The sequence below is a fragment of the Schistocerca nitens genome, chromosome 2 (assembly GCF_023898315.1).
Source record: "Schistocerca nitens isolate TAMUIC-IGC-003100 chromosome 2, iqSchNite1.1, whole genome shotgun sequence".
NCBI classification, from domain to species: Eukaryota; Metazoa; Arthropoda; class Insecta; order Orthoptera; family Acrididae; genus Schistocerca; species Schistocerca nitens.
The window spans coordinates 102,090,723-102,113,264 of NC_064615.1; the positions used below are offsets into that span (position 1 = coordinate 102,090,723).

The 22,542-nt window shown below is 38.0% G+C and overlaps 1 protein-coding gene across 1 annotated transcript in view; it reads right to left on the bottom strand.

Annotated features, from left to right (window-relative positions):
- Positions 1–406: 406 nt before the first annotated feature.
- LOC126235765 (uncharacterized) overlaps positions 407–22,542 on the bottom strand; it is a 716,416-nt gene continuing 694,280 nt past the window's right edge. Inside the window, exon 7 of the mRNA XM_049944564.1 lies at positions 407–3,725. Within this exon, the coding sequence (XP_049800521.1) occupies positions 3,284–3,725 (442 nt within the window). The 3' untranslated portion in view covers positions 407–3,283. The remainder of the gene's footprint in view (positions 3,726–22,542) is intronic.

The following is a 22,542-nucleotide window of genomic DNA, read 5'->3' on the forward strand; positions in this document are numbered from 1 at the left end:
ATTATGAATGTAGATATGAGAGCGTCAAATACAAAGTTCCTTGAAGAGGACATTGCAATATTACAGCTGCTTCCAGTATGTATACAGTTTACAGATAGCAAAACTACTTTGAAATTCAGAGCATTATGACGAGAAGTCTGGACATATATGATATAAACTAAAACTCTCACTCTTTCTTACTGTGTGTGTGTGTGTGTGTGTGTGTGTGTGTGTGTGTGTGTGTGTGTGAGAGAGAGAGAGAGAGAGAGAGAGAGAGAGAGAGAGAGAGAGAGATGCAACAGTTCTGGTATGTGGTATATGTGTACTATATTTGATGACAAATTTTTTGATTTTGTATAGGTACACTACCAGATATAGACAGACACCAGACACTTTATTTGTTCAATATTTTACAAATTAACATAATTATTGATCATGTTTAAGCAGAACATTCAGATGCAGATGTCTTGTGGCACAGTGAATCATGTTGCACTAACTGCAGTTACAGAATGCATTAGTCAAGGTTTTATGGTCTTTTACATTTTATTACAGAATGGAATGTCTCTGAAGGTGCACTAGACAAAAACATTCAAAGACTTTGATGTATTTTATTGTGCAGGTTTTTCAACAATACACAACATTTATTGTGCAAATAATTAAACACTTCATCTAAAATTAAGTGTTTTTATGTAATACAACACTGACATCAGTAAATAATTGACAAATCAATTTCAGTCTTATATCTGTAAAGCTTTTATTTATAGAAATGTTGATATTAAAAACTAAGAATACCACCTCATCAAAAAATGTTGTCAATATAAAAGCAGTAATAACTTGTGATAAATCATTGGTGGTTCAAAAGCAGGTACTTTCAAATTAAGTTTCAGTTGGTTGCTCTGTACGACAACTGCACTTGAAGCATAATATACAATTACACAAAACAGCTTGTTTACTAAGTGCAGTAACTGCTCACTCTCCTAATTCAGAACAGGACTAAAGTTAACAAATAAAGGAAATAGTGACATTCTAGAAATATGTACAAAAAGACTTCTGGCAATTAATCTTCCACTGCAGCAAAGAAGTTAAGTTTTCTTTAGTGTTGTATTTATCATGTCTCATAGTCATATATACCGTAAAAAATTAACTAATGCTGAAAGCAGAAGGAATTTTTTTACTTTTAGAAAACTGACTTGATATTAGACGTGCTGCACTTTTGAAGGGAACAGGATAGGGGAGAGAATACATTTTGAATGTACACATGGAAAGAAAACTATTGTGTTTTCTCAGAAAAATTAAAGTTAAAATGTTCACTTCAGTACACAAGAAAAATATTGGGAAACGATGAATATAATTTGGAAAAGAACAGACAGATTACACTTCATAGTCTTGCTTATTGTGCTCAAGCACAGAAAAAGACACGTTAAACTGTATAGCAGTTTTACTTATTGTGCTCAAGGACAGTCAACAATTTAATTTTTTTGTAATGTAATTTAGAAATCATCCTTAACTGACTGCAAGTAGGGAACTTACAGAATATCAGGATGAACTTCAGGAAAGATTTCCATACTGCTAAATAAGTATTAAATGAATTGACTAATGCAGGAACTACAAAAAAATCAAAAGTACTTGTTTTTTATCATGAGGAAACATAAATTATGGCAAAAAATTTACTTCTACAATAACTCTGTTCTTCTCCTCTTTTAGATACATGAAATGATGCTCATGACAACTTGGAAACAATGGGAACTCTACCAAGTAGCTGTTCCTTGTAGGATGGAATACATAAGTATAATCATATTTTCTTTCACTGATCCTACCTTAAAGTCTACAATAGTAATAATTTACTAAAGGGAGACTGATTAGTGACACAGAAGAGTACATAATTTTGCTTATCCTTGTTTTGTGTTTGGCTGAATGTCTGGTGCAAACTTTGCAGGTGGATGTCATTTCATCTTACTGTATGTCCAAACAGAGGCATCTGCAAGGTGGAGCAAGAGGGCACACATGGACCACCCTCCTCTCCCAGATTTGGAGTGCAGGGCTTTTATGCAAATATTTAGTGGATAATCATTAATTCTCTGAGGTATGATAAGTTTTTTGTCATATTAGCTCTAATGGCATGACATGTCTGGATAATGAATAATTCATTTTTTGTATTTACATTCTACCAGAAATTTCCTACAGCATTTGTCCAATGTATCAGATGCGTAGCTATGTAGTGTGTTGACTGTGGTTGGTGTGTTTAGAAGTATCATGGTATTTATGTTAATGTGGAAGTAACATAGTGTGAAAGCTAGTGTCATCTCATAGTATACTTCTCCTGAATAACAATAAGGATGCCATTGAGTTTAATGTCATTATCCAGTGGATGTATGTCTGTCAACAATAGCACATGCCCACATACAAGAGACTTATTTATAGTACTTTCATGTAAGACACTGGCACATATATGTGTGGTCAGGAATCTTACACCACCAACTCTTTCCCCATGGCCTATGAATAAATAATGGTGACAAAAATTTCTTTGAACACCAGAATCCAAACCCAGGCTACATCATATGACCATGATCTAATAATGAGATGTGTTTAATATATCCTAGTACAGTGTGATGAAGACAGAATGAAAATATATATCTTGGAGGGCATCTTACGAGTTATCGTACACAGTCCATTCCTTAGGATAAGCGTAAAAAGTTTTGCACAATGTATTCAGAAACATGTAGTTATGAGATTAGGCCAATAAAGAGCAAAAATTAGCCGTATGCAAAATTGGCAGGATGCTTGAAAGAAATTGGGGTGCTGAGGATCCTTTGTAAAATGTATTTAATAAATCAGCAGTGTTTTTCCCTTATACAGCAAATTTGTGTAATAAAAATTGGGTTTTTACCATCCTCAAAAAATTAACTTAATCATTTCTAGCTGGAATATCAGGAAGGGCATAGAATGAGACTGCTTCATATAATCTTTTCATAGTCACACTTAGACAGTAAAGAAATGTTTAAATAGCTGTTATACAATACATTTCTCCATACCTCGTGGTTTGTTGATGTACTGTTTCATGTTTGTGTTTTGTTTACCTTAGGTGATGAAAATCGTACCTTAACATTTCTGAACTTCACTTAACTTTCCCAGGTCTGAATTTTGTGACTAATTCGAAATGACATTTCAATGTGTAGTCTTTCACAGCTTGTTCTAGTCCACATATGACTTCCAGTTACGTATGACCTACACTGTATATAGTAAATAGCACAAAGAAATAAGACTGAGCTCTGAGGAATAATAGTTACACATGTGATTGTTGTGTTCAAGTCCTGGTGGTGACGAAAGACTTGTGCTGGATGTGATGGCTGTTGTTGTTGTTGTGGTTGTTGATACTGATGGTTGTGAGGAGTGTGGAATTTGAGGGTGTGCTCTTGAGTGGGATGGGTGTATCAACAGCAGCAGCTGGGGTGAGGCTACGGGCACGCACAGCTCGGGATGTAGCAGAGGCAGAGGGTGGTGTGTTGGCACCCCCTGTGCCCCCATCTGAGCCAGAGCTGCCCCACGGCAGGCCCAGGCGGCGAGCCAATGCACGCAGCACACGCCGTTTCAGCACAAAAATAGCTGAGATGAGCACTCCTTGCAGCACGTTCACAGTATCAGGAATGTACCAGACCCACGCTGGGGAATTCACCCACATACCTGACACCACATCCAATGTGAATGTCAGGCCCATCACCACAAAAAGTTTTGCATTCATCACCACCCTGCAACAGAAAGTAGCCATCTTACACTGAGGTGAAAAAGTAATTCTTAGGCCATTGTAGCCATACATCATCAAACAGAAAGCATTTACAGCACTTACATACAACGATCACATTACTGCACTAAAGATGTGAAAAAGTCAAATGTTACTTAACTCTTGCATTATTTGATATTATTAATAATATGCACATCAGCTGGCTCTACTAAGAAATTCGCAAATGGAGTAGAAATAACTGGCTAATCAGAAATCCTTTAAGTGCCTCTTAAACTCAATCTTATTAGCAGCTAAACCTTTTTATAGCATGTAAGTTATTGAAAATGTATTGTTCTTAATAATGGACACTTTTATTGATCAAAAAAAGAGACATTACATCTTTGTGTAGGATATTTTTATATCTGGTACTGATTTTATGAATTCAGCTGTTGGTTTGTAAAATGGATATACACTATGTGATCAAAAGAATCCAAACAGCCCCAAAACCATACGTTTTTTATATTAGCTACATTGTGATGCCACCTACTGCCAGGTACTCCATATCAGTGACCTCAGAAGTCATTAGACATCATGAGAGAGCAGAATGGGGTGCTCTGCAGAACTCATGGACTTAGAACGTGATCATGTGATTGGGTGTCACTTGTGTCATATGCTTGTACATGAAATTTTCACACTCCTAAACATCCCTAGGTCCACTGTTTCCAATGTGATAGTGAGGTGGAAATGTGAAGGGACACGTGCAGCACAGAAGCATACAGGCCAACCTCGTCAGTTGACTGACAGAGACTGCCGACAGTTGAAGAGGGTCGTAATGTGTAATAGGCAGACATCTATCCAAACCATCACAAAGGAATTCCACACTGCATCAGGATCCACTGCAAGTACTATGACACCTAGGCAGGAGGTGAGAAAACTTGGATTTCATGTTCGAGCAGGTGCTCATAAGCCACGCATCACACCAGTAAATGCCAAACACCACCTTGCTTGGTGTAAGGAGCATAAACATGGGATGACTGAACAGTGGAAAAAACGTTGTTTAGAGTGATGAATCATGGTACACAATGTGGCAATCCAATGGCAGGGTGTGGGTATGGCAAATGCCCGGTGAACGTCATCTGTCAGCGTGTGTAGTGCCAACAGTAAAATTCGAAGGCGGTGGTGTTATGGTGTGGCCGTGTTTTTCATGGAGGGGGCTTGAACCCCTTGTTGTTTTGCATGGCACTACCACAGCACAGGCCTACATTGATGTTTGAAGCACCTTCTTGCTTCCCTCTGTTGAAGAGCAACTCGGGGATGGCAATTTCATCTTCCAGCATGATCAAGCACCTGTTCATAATGCATGGCCTGTGGCGGAGTGGTTACACAACAATAACAGCCCTGTAATGGGCTGGCCTGCACCGAGTCCTGACCTGAATCCTATAGAACACCTCTGGCATGTTTTGGAACACCAACTTTGTGCCAGGCCTCACTGACCTACTTCGATACCTCTCCTGAGTGCAGCACTCCATGACGAATGAACTGCCATTCCTGAAGAAACCTTCCAGTACATGACTGAAGATATTCCTGCAAGACTGGAAGCTGTCATCAGCCCTGTGGTCAAACACCATATTAAATTCCAGCATTATCGATGGAGGGTGCTATGAACTTGTAAGTCATTTCAACCAGGTGTCTGGATACTTTTGATCACATAGTGTATTATTTATGACAAATTTCATTAAAGCAGTAGTTAGTACACCCAATTCCTTGAACAGGCCTCTGCAGGATTTTCTTGAGTTCAAAGAACAAGTAATTGGTATTACATACTTGTGTATTTAAACCGGGGACCAAGAAACGATTTAGAGGCTTTGTCCCGCAGTAGCCCTCAGTGGTTCACAACCCCACAACAGGCCATAGCTGTCCGCCCACCCAGCTGCCACCCTGCACCGAACCCAGAATTATTGTGCGGTTCGGCCCTCAGTGCCCCCCCCCCCCCCCCCCACCCCCCTCCCGGGATCATCTCATACCAGATCAGTGTGAACCCAAATGTTTTTGTGGTAAAGTAATTATGGTGTACGTGTACGTGGAGACAATGTTTGCACAGCAGCTACCAACATAGTGTAACTGAGCTGGAATAATTACATACTTTCATATCACATACTTTAGGGCTCAGGAAACTTTAGCTTGGTTCGATGAATGAAACTCCGCCACACCTCTCCCCAGATAAAGATCCCATCTGATATGGCGTGAAAGTAACAAAGAATTATTTTTGTATCAGTTGTGTCTGATAACATCTGCATTACAAATTAAGATTTGTTTAAGCACTTTAACATTTCTGTGGTATTCACCTGCCAAATGAATAAATATTGTCAGCCCTTTTTATCAGCTTGCTGTCGTAATTTGCTGTGAGAAAACCTCTTACAAGTTTCGTGATTTATACAGTCACAGAATATAGCAGTAGTCTGTAATTTATTGTGTAACAGCTTAAGCACATTCTTTCTGTATGTATAAATAGCGTTCTCAGTATTGGAATTCTTTAGAAATCCAAACTGTGACTTTGACAATACAATATTTGTAGTCAGATCGTTAAGAAGCCACTTGTATTTTACCTTTTCTAAACTTATTGAGAATGCTGGCAAAAGTTAAATTGGCCAGCAATTTGATGGTATCTCTTTATTTTCTTTATTATGCAGAGGTTTAACTTCAGCATGTTTCAGCCAACTGGAAAATTTTCTGGTGTTAAATGTCCATGATACAAATAATTAAATTTGATAATAAACTCAGAACAACTCTCTTTAATTAACTTTGTTGAAGTGTTACAACAAACAATAGAATTTTTTGATTTTAATAACTTTGTGATGGAAATTACTTCTTCTAGTGTGGTGTGGTTCATGTTCATATTACTGAAGTTATTTGTAATGGTTGGTCTGAGATTTAACCTAGCAGCACATACTGAACCTGACAGCCTCTTCTTTTCAGTACCTAACAATTATGAAAAGCTTGTTAAAAAGTGCACACAGTGCGGAAGTATCATTTACTTTTAAACCCGTCTGCTGGTTCTCATCCATGGTTCTGCAAGTTTCCTCCTTCCCTACAGCACAGATTGTCTGTATTGAGTTGCTTGATGTGATTATCTTTTCTTGTAATGCATTTCTTCATAGTTTGTACTACTGTCTTTAACATTTTGCACTATGTCTTGCAATGAGCTGTAGCGTCTGCTTCAGGGATGCTTCTGACTGACAGACACAGTTTTCTTTTTGTGCTAGGTAATTCATTTATCCATTGAGAAATTTACTGATTTTTTGCACACTTTGATCTAATCTGGGCATAAACCACTCCGTTTCTTTAAAGAGTTTCCTAACATAATAAAACTTTTGAGTCCAAACATCAGTTTTAATGTAAGGAACACATAAGAAAATTTGTTAGAAGGATCTAGTAATAGGTGAAAGAATCAGTAAAATGGAAAGTTCATACGACAAAATGAAGAGTGTCTACAATTTATATAAGGTACCAGTATATGGCAGTGAGCCTGTATTATTGTATCTACAAAGGACAACATGTTATTAACAGGGGTAGATTAAAAACACAAGAAAAAGAATAATAATAAAAATTATGTAAGTGCAATACATACTGATGTTTGTAGTAAGATGTAACATTGCGATTTATTAAAATACCAAAGGTCAAGGACATCACTTCCAGCAGTCTTTCATGTATCCAGTCGTGGGTGACTTGTTTAGTTGCCTCAATGATTAAGTGATGAGCATTCAGGTCTTTGCTGATTTGTTTAATAGAGGATTTCTTTGGTGTATCCTTTCTCCCTCTCTTTACTTAGGCCATTCTTTCCAGGTATCTTACTGACCTGAGGGAATATTTTACTAGGCCTCTTGTACGAATGCCAAACTATTACAGTCATTTGCATTTCTTCTTGCTTGCCATATTTTACTGTGATTAACTTATTTCCTTGGCATGCTCAAATATTATTCTCAACATTGTCTATAATGGCAGAATTTCAAAGACAGTTTTGTGAAGCAGAGACATCTTACTGAGAAAACTTTCCACGCAACTTGAAGAGGGCTATCACTGTTGGTTCCTCTTAGAACATTCAGTCTTGACCTTCCTTCGTGACATTAAACCAGATGATTTCCTGCTGTGCTTCAATGTTAGCTTACGGAACACTATGATTGAGCAAGCTTTCATTAATAACAACAGAACTGAGATCTTCAAATGTTGCACTACCAGTTGTTACATCTGCAGACAAACTTCAGTTCATGTTTTATTTTGTGTAGACATATACAGTCTCAACACACACAACCCACAGAAGCATCCCATGTGCAAGTGGTCAAACAAAATGATGAATATGATAGTGTGCATGTGTTCAGCAGAGTTAATATTGTTCTGTCATCTTATATCCTAGGATTTTAATGTGTTGGTGTGTATTCTAATTCCTTTCAACAATTACATCAACTCTTAAATGCCAGATAATCAGATAGACTGCAGAACAGAAAATTAACTGACACAGAAAAAATGTCTGGACCTAATCATCTTGTGGTGTTGTAGTTCTTCTTATGTTCGTGCTTGCTACAAAAACAGGATGACATTATGCCTTATGCACCTTTTCAAGGTGTTTTGCATAAGGCAGAATTCATCATCATATTGACTGGACCTAGTGGTCTCATCATAATAATCATCATCATCATCAGCCATCTGAAATTCAATGGTGCATGACGGCTTAGTCAAGACATATCCATAGATTATGGTCTTCAGTGATATGTATCCACACTGCTCCTGCCATTTTCTATTGTCATCTGCCCAACCTCCATTAGATCATTGTATTGATCTACTGCAGTCTTTTGGCATTTGGCAAAAAACTTCTTTGATCAACTTACCAGCCACTTGCCTAGCTACATTTTCCATCCACCTCCCTTCATTTTTATTAGTTACATCATTCAGTCAATTATGTTTTCTGATCCAGTTCTGCAACAACTTCTAGTCATATTCTACAATTCAGTGAACTGTATGATGGGTGTATTTCCCGTTATATCACTTATCAGGGCTTCTCCCTGTTCCATTCACTTACAGCACTTGGGAAGAATGATTATTACTCTAATTTTGTTCACATGAGCCTTACATGAGCAACTTGTAAGGGATTGTAGTATATTCCAAGAGTCATCATTCAAGTTGGCTCTTGAAACTTCATAAGGAGACTTTCTTGAGACAGTTTGTGTCTGTCTTCAAGTATGTGCTATTCAGTTTTGTCAGCATCTCTTTGACACTCTAGCATTTGTCAAATGAACCTATGACCATTTATGCTGCCCTTCCCTGTATACATACAATATCCCTTAATAGAACTATATGGTACAATTTCCACACACACAAGCAATATTCTAGGAAGAGTCATATGAGTGATTTGTAAGCAATCTCCTTCATAGACTGTTGCATTTTTCTAGTATTATATCAATAAACAGAAGGCTGCCACCTGCTTTACATAAGACTGAGCCTATGTGACTGTCCCACTTTGTATCCCTACAAAGTGTTTCACCTAGGTGTTAGTATGAGTTGACCAATTCCAAGTGTGACTCAATACTGTAGTCATAGGCTCCTATGTTTTATGTTTTCATTTTGAAGTGCACACTTTCACATTTTTGAACATTTGAAGCAAGTTTCCAGTCTTAACACCACTTTGAAATCGTATTCAGATCAGACTGAATATTTGTGCAGCTTTTTTCAGACACTATTTAATTACAGATACTTGCATTGTCTGTGAAAAGTCTGAGGTTGCTATTAATGTTGTCTCCAAGGTCACTAATGTAGAACATGAACAGCAAGGGTCCCAACCTTATTTAGATTATGATAACACTAATGATATTATCATGAGCAAGTCAAGATGTGCTACAACCTATGCTGATCTGTTATCTTGCCTTAAGCGCCTGCTCTAGAAATAAATATCATCATAGTCTCTGAGTCACACATTTTTTTCTGTTGGGATTGACCAGATGTTTATTAAATTCAGAAAATTTTAACAAGTCATGGGATGAGGGGAACAAGAATAGTTCTATGCAATGGATGATCACCATCAGTAAAAGGCAACATCAAGTCCTTGAGATGACTTGAAGTAGGTAAAGAAATAGTGCACCAACTGTTTAGGCACTGCCCTTGGGGCATTTCTTCTACATATATTGATGACTCTCCATCCAAGATAAGATACTGCATTCTTCCTACCAAAAAATTCTCATTGGATTACACACATTTTGCTTGAGACTGCACACAATCATACTTTTGATAATAAGAATAGATGTGGTATTGAGTCAAATGCTTTTTGGAAAGTGAGAAATACTGCATCTACCTCTCTGGAGCCATTGGTTTGTTTTTCTGTGTTTTCACACAATCAATAACACCTATTTCTCTGTTTCTCACTGAGAAATGTCCACTTTTGAATGTTTTTTGCATTGAAATACCCTATCTCATTTCACAAGTCAAAACTGGTAATACATGCACCGATTGTAAACTTCACATTGCAGGCAAATTGGAAGCTTAGTGTTTAAAACTCTATTTAATTTACAAAAAGAACTCCAGCCATTGGCTTCTGCATTTGATAGAGAGTAATCCAGCCATAGAGAAACATGATAATGCAGCAAACACAATACAGAGTGGACCACGGGTTTAATATTGTCTATAACTTCATTTCACAGCTGCTGAAAGATATCAAAGCTGGACTGAACACTAATGCTATTATCATGAGCAAGTCAACATGTGCTACAACCTATGCTGAACTGTTATCTTGCCTTAAGTGCCTGCTCTAGAAATAAATATCATCGTGGCCCCTGAATCACAGATTTTTTTCTGTTGAGATTGACCAGATGTTTATTAAATTCAGAAAATTTTAACGAGTCATGGGATGAGGGGAACAAGAATCATTCTATGCAATGGATGATCACCATCAGTGAAGGGCAACATCAAGTCCTTGAGCTGACTTGAAGTAGGTAAAGAAACCGTGCACCAACAGTCTTGGCAAATGTCCTCTCAAGGTCCATTGGTGCTGTCAAGTAGTAGATTTATTGGGCTAATATTTGATGTACACAGCATGAGCAGATAGAAATCAACCAGCAGTGATTTATTTATCAACATGAAAAGCAACATGTAAAGACTTTATAGGGTTTCTTACATGCAGTTTAAGAACTTTTGTGCTCTCCTTGCACTCCAAATTATGTAAGTTGACTTCTCTCTTTGGTATTGTTCATTTGTTAATTTTTTCATCAAGTTCCATAGTTTCAGGGGTGTGGAACAAGTCAAGGTATGTATTTAAAAAAAATCATTAAAATGTTATCTTTATACTGATTTAACAATAAACTATCACTATACAGCTTAAAACTATTCACACTTTTGTCATCTAAATTTAAGTGAGCAAATTAATATGAAAGCTGCTACTTTGAAAAAGCTAGTGCCTTATCAGTTTTACTATGTAGCTACTGTTTGGCAACCTTGTATCCAAGCCTTCTTTCAAGTTTCTTTGTTGCATAGCCTGCTCCACTTGATTTTCCCATTCTGCACAGGGTCTTCTCTTTTTCTCATATATGGAAGTTGCCAACAAAGTACTTTTTCAGCCAATTTCATACCTTAATCTCGTCACATTACCACACCATTTTAAATCCCATTTTTTCACCACTTTGGTGATGTATGTGAGTTTTCATAAGTTTTCTTAATTCGTTATTTGCGATTTTCTCAGATGATATTTTTCAAAATCTGTAAATACTATGTCTTATCTGCAGTACATTTCTATCGTGCAGCTTTAAAACAAATACTGCTGCTTGCCACATCGTTAACAGGACTTTTCAATTCCTGAATGTAGATATTCAGATAATTTGTAGAAACAGTGGCTTTCAATTTCCTTTTGAATTGGTAAGGTTCTTGATTTCTTGGTTTATGATAGATGGTAGTTTGTTGAACATCATCTCACCAGAGTACATAACTCCGTTTGGAATCCTAGATGAGAAGGCAAAGTGTACAAGAAAATTAGTTCTGTGCCTGTCTTTGCCTTGTGAATGTGTAAATCACAGTTCAACTGAAACTGATTTTGATCAGCACCAAAAAACATTAAGGAGTAAATGTATTGGTCAGTGAGTGTAAGGGCTCCAGGATCCTTAAAAGATCCTACAAGATGTACAGTAATCTGCTTTACATAATGTGCTTGCTGCTCACTTCTTCTGAAAAAAAAAGTTCATTTACTTTAAGTGTATTGCCACAGAAGATAATTCCATAGGAGGACATGGAGTGAAAATATCTCAAATGTGCTAACACTTACTTTAGGTGAACACAATGGTAGATGCTTCTGAGGATACAATATGCTGATTAGTTTATCTATGTGTTAACTCTTATTTTAACTTGTTATTCAACTAGACAGCAAAGAATTTTATGCATTGTCTTTATGTAGTGGGAATGACCCCTTATGTGTACTTATAGCTCTGATTTTATTGTAAATCAATTTGAGGCTCTTAAAAATAGTAAACATATCTTTTGTCATGTATTAAATATGGTATAAAACTAGCTATAACTACTTTTAAAACTGATCATAGATTAACTCCGTATATGTGAGTAGAAAAGTGTTAAAAACATTGGCAAAGGAGAAGAGATATGGATAAATGTCTATAAATCATATTTATAATTATAAAGCCTATGACATAGATTATACAGCCTTCAACAGTGGTGTATTAACAGATAAGAGCAATGTGTTTCCGATAACAGATGCATGAGGTTCTCTATGTTCTCCATTATAATGATGTCCTTTCTATATGGACTAGCATGTCTAAAGAATCACTGCCCCCCCCCCCTCGCCTAAATCCCTTCAGAGCCAGTTTATGGCCCAAATGACACCAACTGCTGCCTGGAGCACCAAGCTGAGAAGAAAGCCAGAGATGCCACAGTTGTAAGACTTCTACACAGGACATATCATGATTGGTTGCTGTTGCTTGGGGCACCAAGCTCATATGGGTGCCTAAATGTAGGATTTGTGTACATTGGGTATCACTGTTAATTGATTTGTGTACAATGTGTATCACAATTGGTAGCAAAAACTGAAATGAGTGAATGATTATGAGGGACAAGTAGGTGAGGGGGACACCAAATGATAAGCTGCTTGTGTGGGAAAATGTTCATGAACCAGCCCTGACAACCATTTACTAGCTTACTTAGCCAAAGTGGGCATAACATCATAAATAGCCATGTATAATCTGTTACTGTACATATCATGACTTCACCCTACACAGGTAAGTTTTAGCATATGACTAAGGGGTTTACCAATATTAGCTTTGATTTACATTTTTGTTTTATAATACATCCAGATATAACCCCATGTAAGTGCCACATTATGTGCTACACTCTCTGAACAATTCTATGTCACTGACTCAGGAGGAGTGCAGCTCTCCCACCTCCCTTCCCCTCTTTGACTGATCTAGCTGAATATTGCTTTACACTTTATTGAATAATTCCATTTACATCTAATCCCTTCATGAACCTTCACTGCTCTTACCTATTAATACATCTTCTTCATAGGCTATCTAATTTTAGTGCAATAATTATAATTTTGACATAGCATAGACGTTATCTATAGCTTTTGCCTTTTGTTATAGTTTTAACACTTGGCTAGTCAGATACACATATGAAAATTGGAATTGTGTTAGTTTAATGGAGTTAACCTGTGATCAGTTTTACAAATATCTGTAGATAGTTTCATACTGCATTTTTACAGGTGTAACAAAATCACGGAGCCTGAAGATGGAATAGTGTAACACCAAAATCAACAGCAAGTAAAATAAGACCCATAAATACTGCTCAAGGTGTCATCTGTACTACACAAAGGTATGGTAAAAGCTGTTGTCCCATGATCCATCAGAAGATGGAGCTATGGAGATTTTATACAGCATGTTTCATTTGGTGTATACCCATTAATGTCAATTTCTACTGCTAACAGGCCTTTACTGCTCATTGAACTGGTATAATATGAGTCTTCGGTATAATATGAGTCAGGATTTAAACTTTTAGCTGTGAATCATTTGCACGCATCTTTAGCAATCATTTGAGCTGTTTAACTTGTTGTCAGTTTTTCAGCTCTTCATCTACTGTTGCAGGATGTTCTATAATTGCAGCAGATTCAGCCACCTAGTACAGAAATAAATCTGGTTGCCCAGATTGGTGATAACTGACTGCCATGTCTTGCAATAAAACAGAATGCAGCCAGCCTGAAATTGTCCCAGAGTATCATGTTGCTGGAAATTTCGTGGCTCTGCCTTGTAGGATAGTCTATTGGTAGTTTGCAGAGCAGGCTTCAGGATCCAATTCTGCACATACTAAATCTAGCGTATGTGTGAACTGATTGCAGGTATATGCTTAAGCACTGCCTTATGAGTACCAATTAGAGCATGAGTGAGCAGGGAATGTGGGCATAGGATTTTAGTATGGAATAAAAGAAGCACAGATGCCCAAGTGTCTTGCACCTAATGTCACATAGCTCGTCATTATCTGCCTCAAATGACCAAACAGGTGAGGGGCATATCCAGCATACTTGGTAATGGCATATGGACTGGCAGAATGTTTTTGCTGACAGTGAGACTTCCTCTCCAGAACAGCTGTTTCTAGGGGTAGTGGCACATCTGGTATGGTACCCTACTAATAGTACTATCAGATCCTAAAATATCTCCTCTCACACTCTGTATCATTGTGTTTGTGAGCAGAATCAAGCACAGTGCAGTTCCAACCAACCTAGCCTGTGTCACACCCTGGGCCATACAACACACACGTCAGCCTAGCTTGTTCGTGAGACTATGCAGCTAATGCAGCCTGCTGGGCTAGGTCAACACCATCTTTCCTATCTAACCTTGGCCCTTCACTTCCCCATCCAACCAGGCTGTGCACTGTGGCTACTCGCCAGGCCAGCCTGTAATCTCTGCTGGATTACTTTCTGTGCTCATCTGCAAAGGCCTCCTATATTGTTGTTTCAAATAACTATGCATGGAATCATTGACAGTGGTTTCCATTAATGTTGGAGCTCGCATGCTTCACTGTGGTGCTATTTTACACTTTTTTTGCCTCCTGCAAGTTACAGTACTTACATACACTGAGGTGCAAAAGTCATAGAATAGCGATATGCACACATATATATGATGGTAGTATCATGTACACAAGGTATAAAAGGGCAGTGCATTGATGGAGCTGTCAACTGTACTCAGGTGATCCATGTGAAAAAGTTTTTGATATGATAATACACACACAATGGGAATACAGACTTTCAGCGCAGACTGGTAATTCGAGCTAGATGCATGGACATTCCCTTACAGAAATTGTTAGAGAATTCAGTATTCTGAGGTCCACAGTGCAAAGAATGTGCTAAGAATACCAAGTTTCATGCATGACCTTTCACCACAGAAAAATAGTGGCTGACAGCCTTCATTTAATGACCGAGAGCAGCAGCATTTGCGTAGAGTTGTTACTAATAACAGACAATCAACACTGTGTCAGATAACTGCAGAAATCAATGTGGGACATATGAGGAACATGTCTGTTAGGGTATGTGTGGTGAAATTTGGCATTATTGGGCTATCGCAGCAGATGACCGACGCAAGTGCCTTTGCTAACAGCACATCGCCTGCAACACTTCTCTTGGGTTTGTGACCATATCAGTTGGACACTAGATGACTGGGAAACTGTAGCCTGGTCAGATGAGTGCCAATTTCAGTTGGTAAGAGCTGACAGTGGGGTTTGAGTGTGGCACAAACTTCATGAAGCCATGGAACCAGGTTGTCAACACGGCACTGTGTAAGCTGATGTGGCTCCATATTGGTGTAGTCTGTGTTTACATGAAATTAACTGGGTCCTCTGGTCCAGCTGAACCAATCATTGACCATCTGCAGCCATTCAAGGGCATCATGTCCCGAAACAATGATGGGATTTTTATGGGTGACAATGTGCCATGTTACCAGACTGCAATTGTTCATGATTGGTTTGAAGAACATTCTAGATAGTTCAAGTGAATGACTTGGTCATCCAGAGCACCCAACATGAGTTCCATTGAACATTTATGGGACATAATTGAGAGGCTAGTTCAGCTCAAAATCCTACACCAGCAATGCTTTTGCAATTATGGGTGTCTACAGATGCAGCAAGGCACAGTATTACTGCAGGGGACTTCCAACAAATTGTTGAGTCCATGCCACACTGAGTTTCTGCACACCAGGCAAAAGAAGGCCTGATACAATATTAAGAGGTATCGCATGACATTTGTGACATTTATTTATTTACATTTTCTTTGCAAACGTCAGACTTAATACTATGGTTATATTTACACTTATAAAATACACTGTATTCTGTAGCTGTTGCTTCTTATGTCTATTTTTTACATTTATCAAATTAGACTGATATGCTAATGCCTCATGTTACAATCACTTTCTTAAAATTTGTTGAAGGAATATAAACATTTTTCTATTAAAAAAGATTTTAATTTTGTTGAGTCCCGGATCATTGAAGTATTTTGTTACTTCTGTTACACTTCTAGTAGCAAGAGATTCTAGCCCATTAGATTCACTCCCATAGAACAAGATTGATGTGTAATCTGTATAGCTTACAATATGGCAGTTAATGGGTTGTGCAAAGTCATTAATATATATAAGGAAGAGAGTGAAATGTATGTGAAAAAGACAACAATTAGAGAATGTCTTTACACTGACCATATTCTTAATTTCCAAATAGTGCGCATCAAGCTTACATGGATGACATTAAAGGCTTTGCTTTCTTGTAGACTAGAAGCACTAATACAATGTAAGAATCCGTTCACACATGGTAGGCATCAAACAGTACACAATGTCATACTCTATTTTCTCTCTGTAAGTTTTCAGAGGTTGCAGACAATGGAAGGCTCAGTAGCCTGGCCCGCTAGCCCATAGTCCGTAGAGCAGGACACTGAATCGAAGCCTTGTAATCAGGTGGTATGTGAGTTAGCTATGTAGGCTAGCCTGTGTCCGGTACATGCCAGCAGGCAAGAAATTGGCTGGACCATGGCCTTCATGATCCCACAGGCTATGGCTAGGGGCTATGGCTAGGCAGGCTGAAACCTGCAACGTACATGACTCTATTTTGAGCAGATGTCCTGTATGTGGAACAATTCATAATTTTTACCACACAGGCACCTTATTGCTTTGTGAATGCAATGTCATGCCCACTTTGAGTACACCCAGAAAGAGAAGGGATAAAGTGTGCTTTTGCCTGGAGAGTTTTTGTTTTTGGTGTCATTTACTTTGCCGCACTCCTGTGGCAAATTAAAAGTCCCTGCTAGTATTGGCCAGGGATGCACCTCAGGGTTTTCTATTCTGACAGTGATTGTGTGTGCTAGACGTTGTATAAACAGCAGCAAAAGTTAGCTCTCTGTCACTATCTGACAGCTAATGGCTGCAATCTGATAGTCATGCCATATAAGCTGGGTCTCATATAGTAAACGGGACAGACACGGATCTACAGTTTGGTTCTGGGGAAAGGGGAAGAAGGGGCAGCAGGGGTTGGCACAGTTTGTTCTTCTACTCTCTCCCAGTTCCTGACCCCACAGGACTGTACATTATCATCCACAGTTAATGTGTTACAGATCCTTAAGATTACAATAATACTAAGAACAAAATGTCTAAATTTAATCATAACAACTTATTTACATCAGTGGTTCATACACTGCTTTTTCTTTTTAGGTGAGTCATGATCTTCAGCTCTCCACCCTTTGGATCCGCACATGAAATGGAAACCTCCCATCCATGGAAGCACCTCGGCAGTACTCTCAAATAGGGTCATATTTACACACAATAGCATCTGCCACCTCTGTCCTGTTTGTTTTAAACTTCAGAAGTTTTTATTTATCATATACTGTATTTTTTGGTGGTCTACAAAATTAAGATTCCATATTACAAAAAATGTTATCAATGATAGTATTACTTAAAGAAACATCTAGGCCTCTACACTTAAAAGTTTTCTTTCCTGCTTACATGATACATGATATTAAAGATCTCTCCAAAATGCATTGTCTTTTCTATAGTTTATTTTTTTACATTTTATTGTAGTTTTCGTGCTACAATACCAGAAAGTCTGACTTTTATGAGCACATAATGGTTAATTTGTGTGGTGAAAGTTGATTATATGATGCATGGGTAAGATGTGTGTGAGTAAGCAAGTATTATTTTACTGAGTAATCAATGGTATATGATTTGCAGTTTCACAGCAGATCACTTAATCCAACAAATGGTGAAAATTAATGCAATATTGCCAATATATTCCGATTCTAGTACTGGAAACTTCAATGCTCTTAAAAACTTGCGCAGTGGATCTGAAAAAGGAACTAACAAGATTTCTTGTGGCAGTACAGGCCTGATTTCAGATTGAGTGCAGCTTTTAATGAAGGAAATAAAGTATATGACAGTGTCTTTTAATCACGTGCCGGAAGCATAACTCCAAATTTCGGTGTAGAATAACTTTAATATTTCATAGTATTTAACTGATGTGGGGCCCAAGAATGAAAATGTAAGCTTTTAAATCACTCTTTAGGGTATCATAAATAGAATCCAACACATCACACAAGAACCTTGAAATTGTACTTTTGAGAGCATGGAAGAAATACTGGAAAAATGATGGGTAATTGCCAGATGCCAAATACTGAAGAGTCACTTCTAGTTTCAGCTAAGACTGCATCTCTAATGTAAGTACTAGATTTTTTAATAGAGCTCAAGTTATACCTCCACAACTACTCGAAATTGGCTATTGTTATTCAAAAGTACTTCACAAATGAGTCTTCATTTAAGAGTGCTATGTCCATTACAAGTTTGTCTGGTGCCAAATCAATGTTTTATTTCTGCATGAAATCCACTTCCAAATCCAAAACTTCCACTTTCTCTTCCTCTTATAAAATTCTCGGCTTAGTTCTAATACCATAACCTGAATGACAACACCAGTGCCCAGGTGAACAATCCCAGCTGACACTGTACTGAAAAACAATGCCACGTGCATTTTGGGACATAGTGCCACTGCCAGTGCCCTGTCACCCATCAAGCCACTTGCTGTGGCCTGACTTTTGTTGCATGTGGAAACCCAGCTTAACATGTAAACATGACACTAAAAATGGTTTCCAGTCGGTTTCCATGTTCTGGAAGTTGTACCCCATGTAAATGTAGAAAATGTTAGTACTAGCAATTGAGTGGTTCAAAATTGCATTTTGAAGCTTGTAAAAATATGAATCAAACCTTTGAGCTTGAATGGCATCTTGGTTTATTCATTCTGCATTTTCTTTCCTATTTTGTGCTTTACTTAGCTTCTACACTTCATTCAACATACCGGATGGACAAGATAAAAAAAAGGAAGGACTAATAGGTAACGCACTCAATAGTGACAACTGACAACAGTAGCAATGTCATCTTGTGCTCGAATCAATGCGAAACACAACCACAGAGCAGCCAATGACACTAAATAATCTCCAGCTGAACCTGACAATAAACCAAAAGCTTTGCTGGGGACAATGCTGATGGTCAGCCTTCTATGTTTTTAAATGACAACACATTTGTTTTTCTTTTTGTGTGAGGATGTGACCAGATCTCTTGGTATCTCCATTCCTCTCAGCGTTCTAGGTCCACACATAGCCACATAACAGGTCTATGCATTAATTCAACCTTGTTATAAAAGTGATTATACCAGCAGTGCTGGGCAGTTCCGATTATATTCAGAAGAAAATGGTGCCAAACTCTTATGACACTTTCACATGGGAGGACCTGCAACCAGATACAGTGAGTTTGAAGCGATTTGCTTTACAATGAAGTTTATGTCTCCTTTCACACAATAGGTGCAGAGCTTTGCTTTGACTCATTGTAGCCATTGTGTATATTGTCAACCGAATCACTGCTACATGTTTTACATAGACCCATGTTTGTCTTTTACAATTTTTCAGTACATTTACGTACTTCATTTAGCATACATTAACCGTAGAGCAAAGCACTCAAAACCAGACTCATGCCCCTCAAGTGGATCCCCCGGTTCTTAGCTCTGCATTCTCCTGAACTCATGTGGAATCAAGTGTAAGTAGTAGTTTAGGTTTCTACCACTCTGTAGCACGGTGCACAATAGAGATGGGTCGTTCGCGAACTAACGGGTCCAAAGGAACGGTTCACCAAGATGAACAGAATGAGCCAGGAACGAATTCTAAGGAACAGTCTTTCATAGCTCACTTCAGTCGCAGCTTTCTACTTATAGTTCTCGGGAACGAGAAATGGTTGGTCTCGTTCCCGGAACGGCATGTCAGCCAGTCTCGTTCCAGCCTCGGTCCCATTCCTGTCTGTCTTGGTCTCGGCTTTCTACTTTTAGTTCCCGGGAATGGGAAACGGTCGGCCCCGTTCGCGAATGGCACGTTGACCGGTCTCGTTCCAGCCTCGGTCCCGTTCCTGTCTGTCTCGGTCTCACTTGGCCGGACTCGTCCTCCTTCGTGTGGTCACTCATTGCAGTTCCACTCATAGTTGTTCAGTATCGAGTTGTTGTTGTTTGTTTTGTTCACTTCGCATGCCCATTCTAGATCTGTTTCAAACCTTTTTTTAACTCTGACCTGGTTCTTTTCGTATTCTATTCAGCATCCACAACCGGTAATTAAAATGATTTTATAATTATGTAAACTACATAAAAATTATGTGGCATGTAATACATACATCTTTTCAGGTAACAAAATGGTGTATCAGCTTACTTCACTATTTCGATAAACAGTAGAAGAAATGCTTGTAAAATGGCAAGATTTTTTGTTACTACACATGCAAAGGGCGTCGGCACGGCACACATGTGTGGACGTTTTCCGTTTTTTTCAATCCAAGGTAAAAGATCATGTTTGTTGTTATGGAAGGCAGACCGACTTACAACCGAATGAAGCCCGCACTTCGTAATCAAGTGTATGGAGTCACATTTTGTAAAGAGAACATGATAACTCCTACAATATTATTTCAGTGGTACAGGGTGGTGCACAAAAAATCAGCCCCAAGTACTAGACTGCTTATTGTCGCTTACCAATAGTTCGTTATCTATTGTTTCAAAGTTGCTTGCATTAGCTTATTTGTTATTTCTTCACTGTCTAAATATTACATGTTTATCTATTCTGCTTGTAGTGGTCAACAAATCATGCATAATTGGTAAGCAGTCAGTTCTCTGGCCGGTTTTTCTTGCGCCACCGTATATTATTTCACTGCGATCAGCCACATAACGCTACAGTTGGCTAAACAAGATGTTTTGCAGAATCACGAAAATTACAAGTGTGTGAGAATTCTGTTATGAATAAAAACTCTGTACTCCAGGGGGGGGGGGGGGGGGGGGAGGCACGTTCCCCCTCTTGGCGCTTTCCATCTTCAGTCACCTATGCTACTAATTTTCAATTTTTCATAAGAACCATGTACCAAGCACAATGAACGGTGAATGAGTAAAAATGAACGGTTCCCAAAAAAGAGCGGATCACCAATGAACTAGTACCCAAGGATGAACGATTTTGCCATCTCTAGCGCACAAGACTCCCGCCTCACTTGTTACTTATCAGTTCATCATTACATGTTTTGACAATGGAAAAATAAGTCCTTCAACATGTATGTGTTCTTCAATAGTAAGGTTTAACGTTAACGTTTATGATGAAACAATTTCATTTAGATGTTTGGTAAAAAATTTATTTGGTTAACAGAATATAGGATGTGGCTGCATAATCTTATCCTCTTCAGTTGCTTAAATTGGACCCCTTATTTTTTCATGTTAAGTCTGCCTTTATTAGTACACCCTTTTATTCTTTTTGAATTCTATACCAGATTTGAAGAAGACAATGCGGAAGGTTGATTGAAGAAAGTGAAGCCCTTCTAAAATGACTATATCTATTGATTCAGTTCAGAAATAGATGTGTTCGAAGAAGGGCAGTAAACAGTTTAACGTTCCAAAAGCAACACTTATGAGGCTTCTAATATGTAGTACGGTACACCAGTGGGAGCAACAAAAACAAAATTGGCAGACCTACAATTGTGGGTAAATATCTGTAAGAAGAGCTGGCTGGCTAAGTATTGCCTTACCATGGAAGCTTCTTTCATTGGACTTACTCCTGATGACTTATGAAAATGGGCTTAGAATCGGCAGAATAAAATAACATTGAACAAAAACTCTTTCAAAGACAGAACTGCAGGTGAAAAGTGGGGTTAGTCTTTTCCTTAAACATCAGAAAAGCAAACTGACAGAAAGTAAGCCTGCAGGAACATCCTAAAGTAGTGCACTTCGGTTCAGCAAAGAAAACACAAGGAAATACCATAACCTTGAAGATGTTAACTAGTACCCATTTTGAAACTATATTATGTATTCTCTGATTTAATACTTTTTATATTTTGTTTAGTGCTGTTTTGTTTATTTTTTAGAAAGAATCTGTTTTGAAAATAATTTTTTTCATTATAACATTTAATTACATTTTCTAAGAGTAAAATGTAAATGAAGCATAACACTACAAAGCAAATATTGCCATACATGCTTTTAAAACACTTTCCCCTACAAATTACATTTTCATAGCTACACAAGTCAATAACGACTGCAGTTACACTAAATTATACTTGTACCAGAATATCCGGCGGAACTCCCAACATTTCTCAAGGGAGGGGAACTGTAAATTGCAATTTTTGATAGAAATGAGTAATCAATTTCGAGTCATATGAAGTGACAAGAATTAAATTTTAGTCGACTCAAAAAACTTATTATATGGGGTGAGTTTTGCTGCCATGTACAAACTCTACGGATTGATCAATGAGACGATAAAAAAACAAAAAAAGATCTAATGAACTTATGTCTGG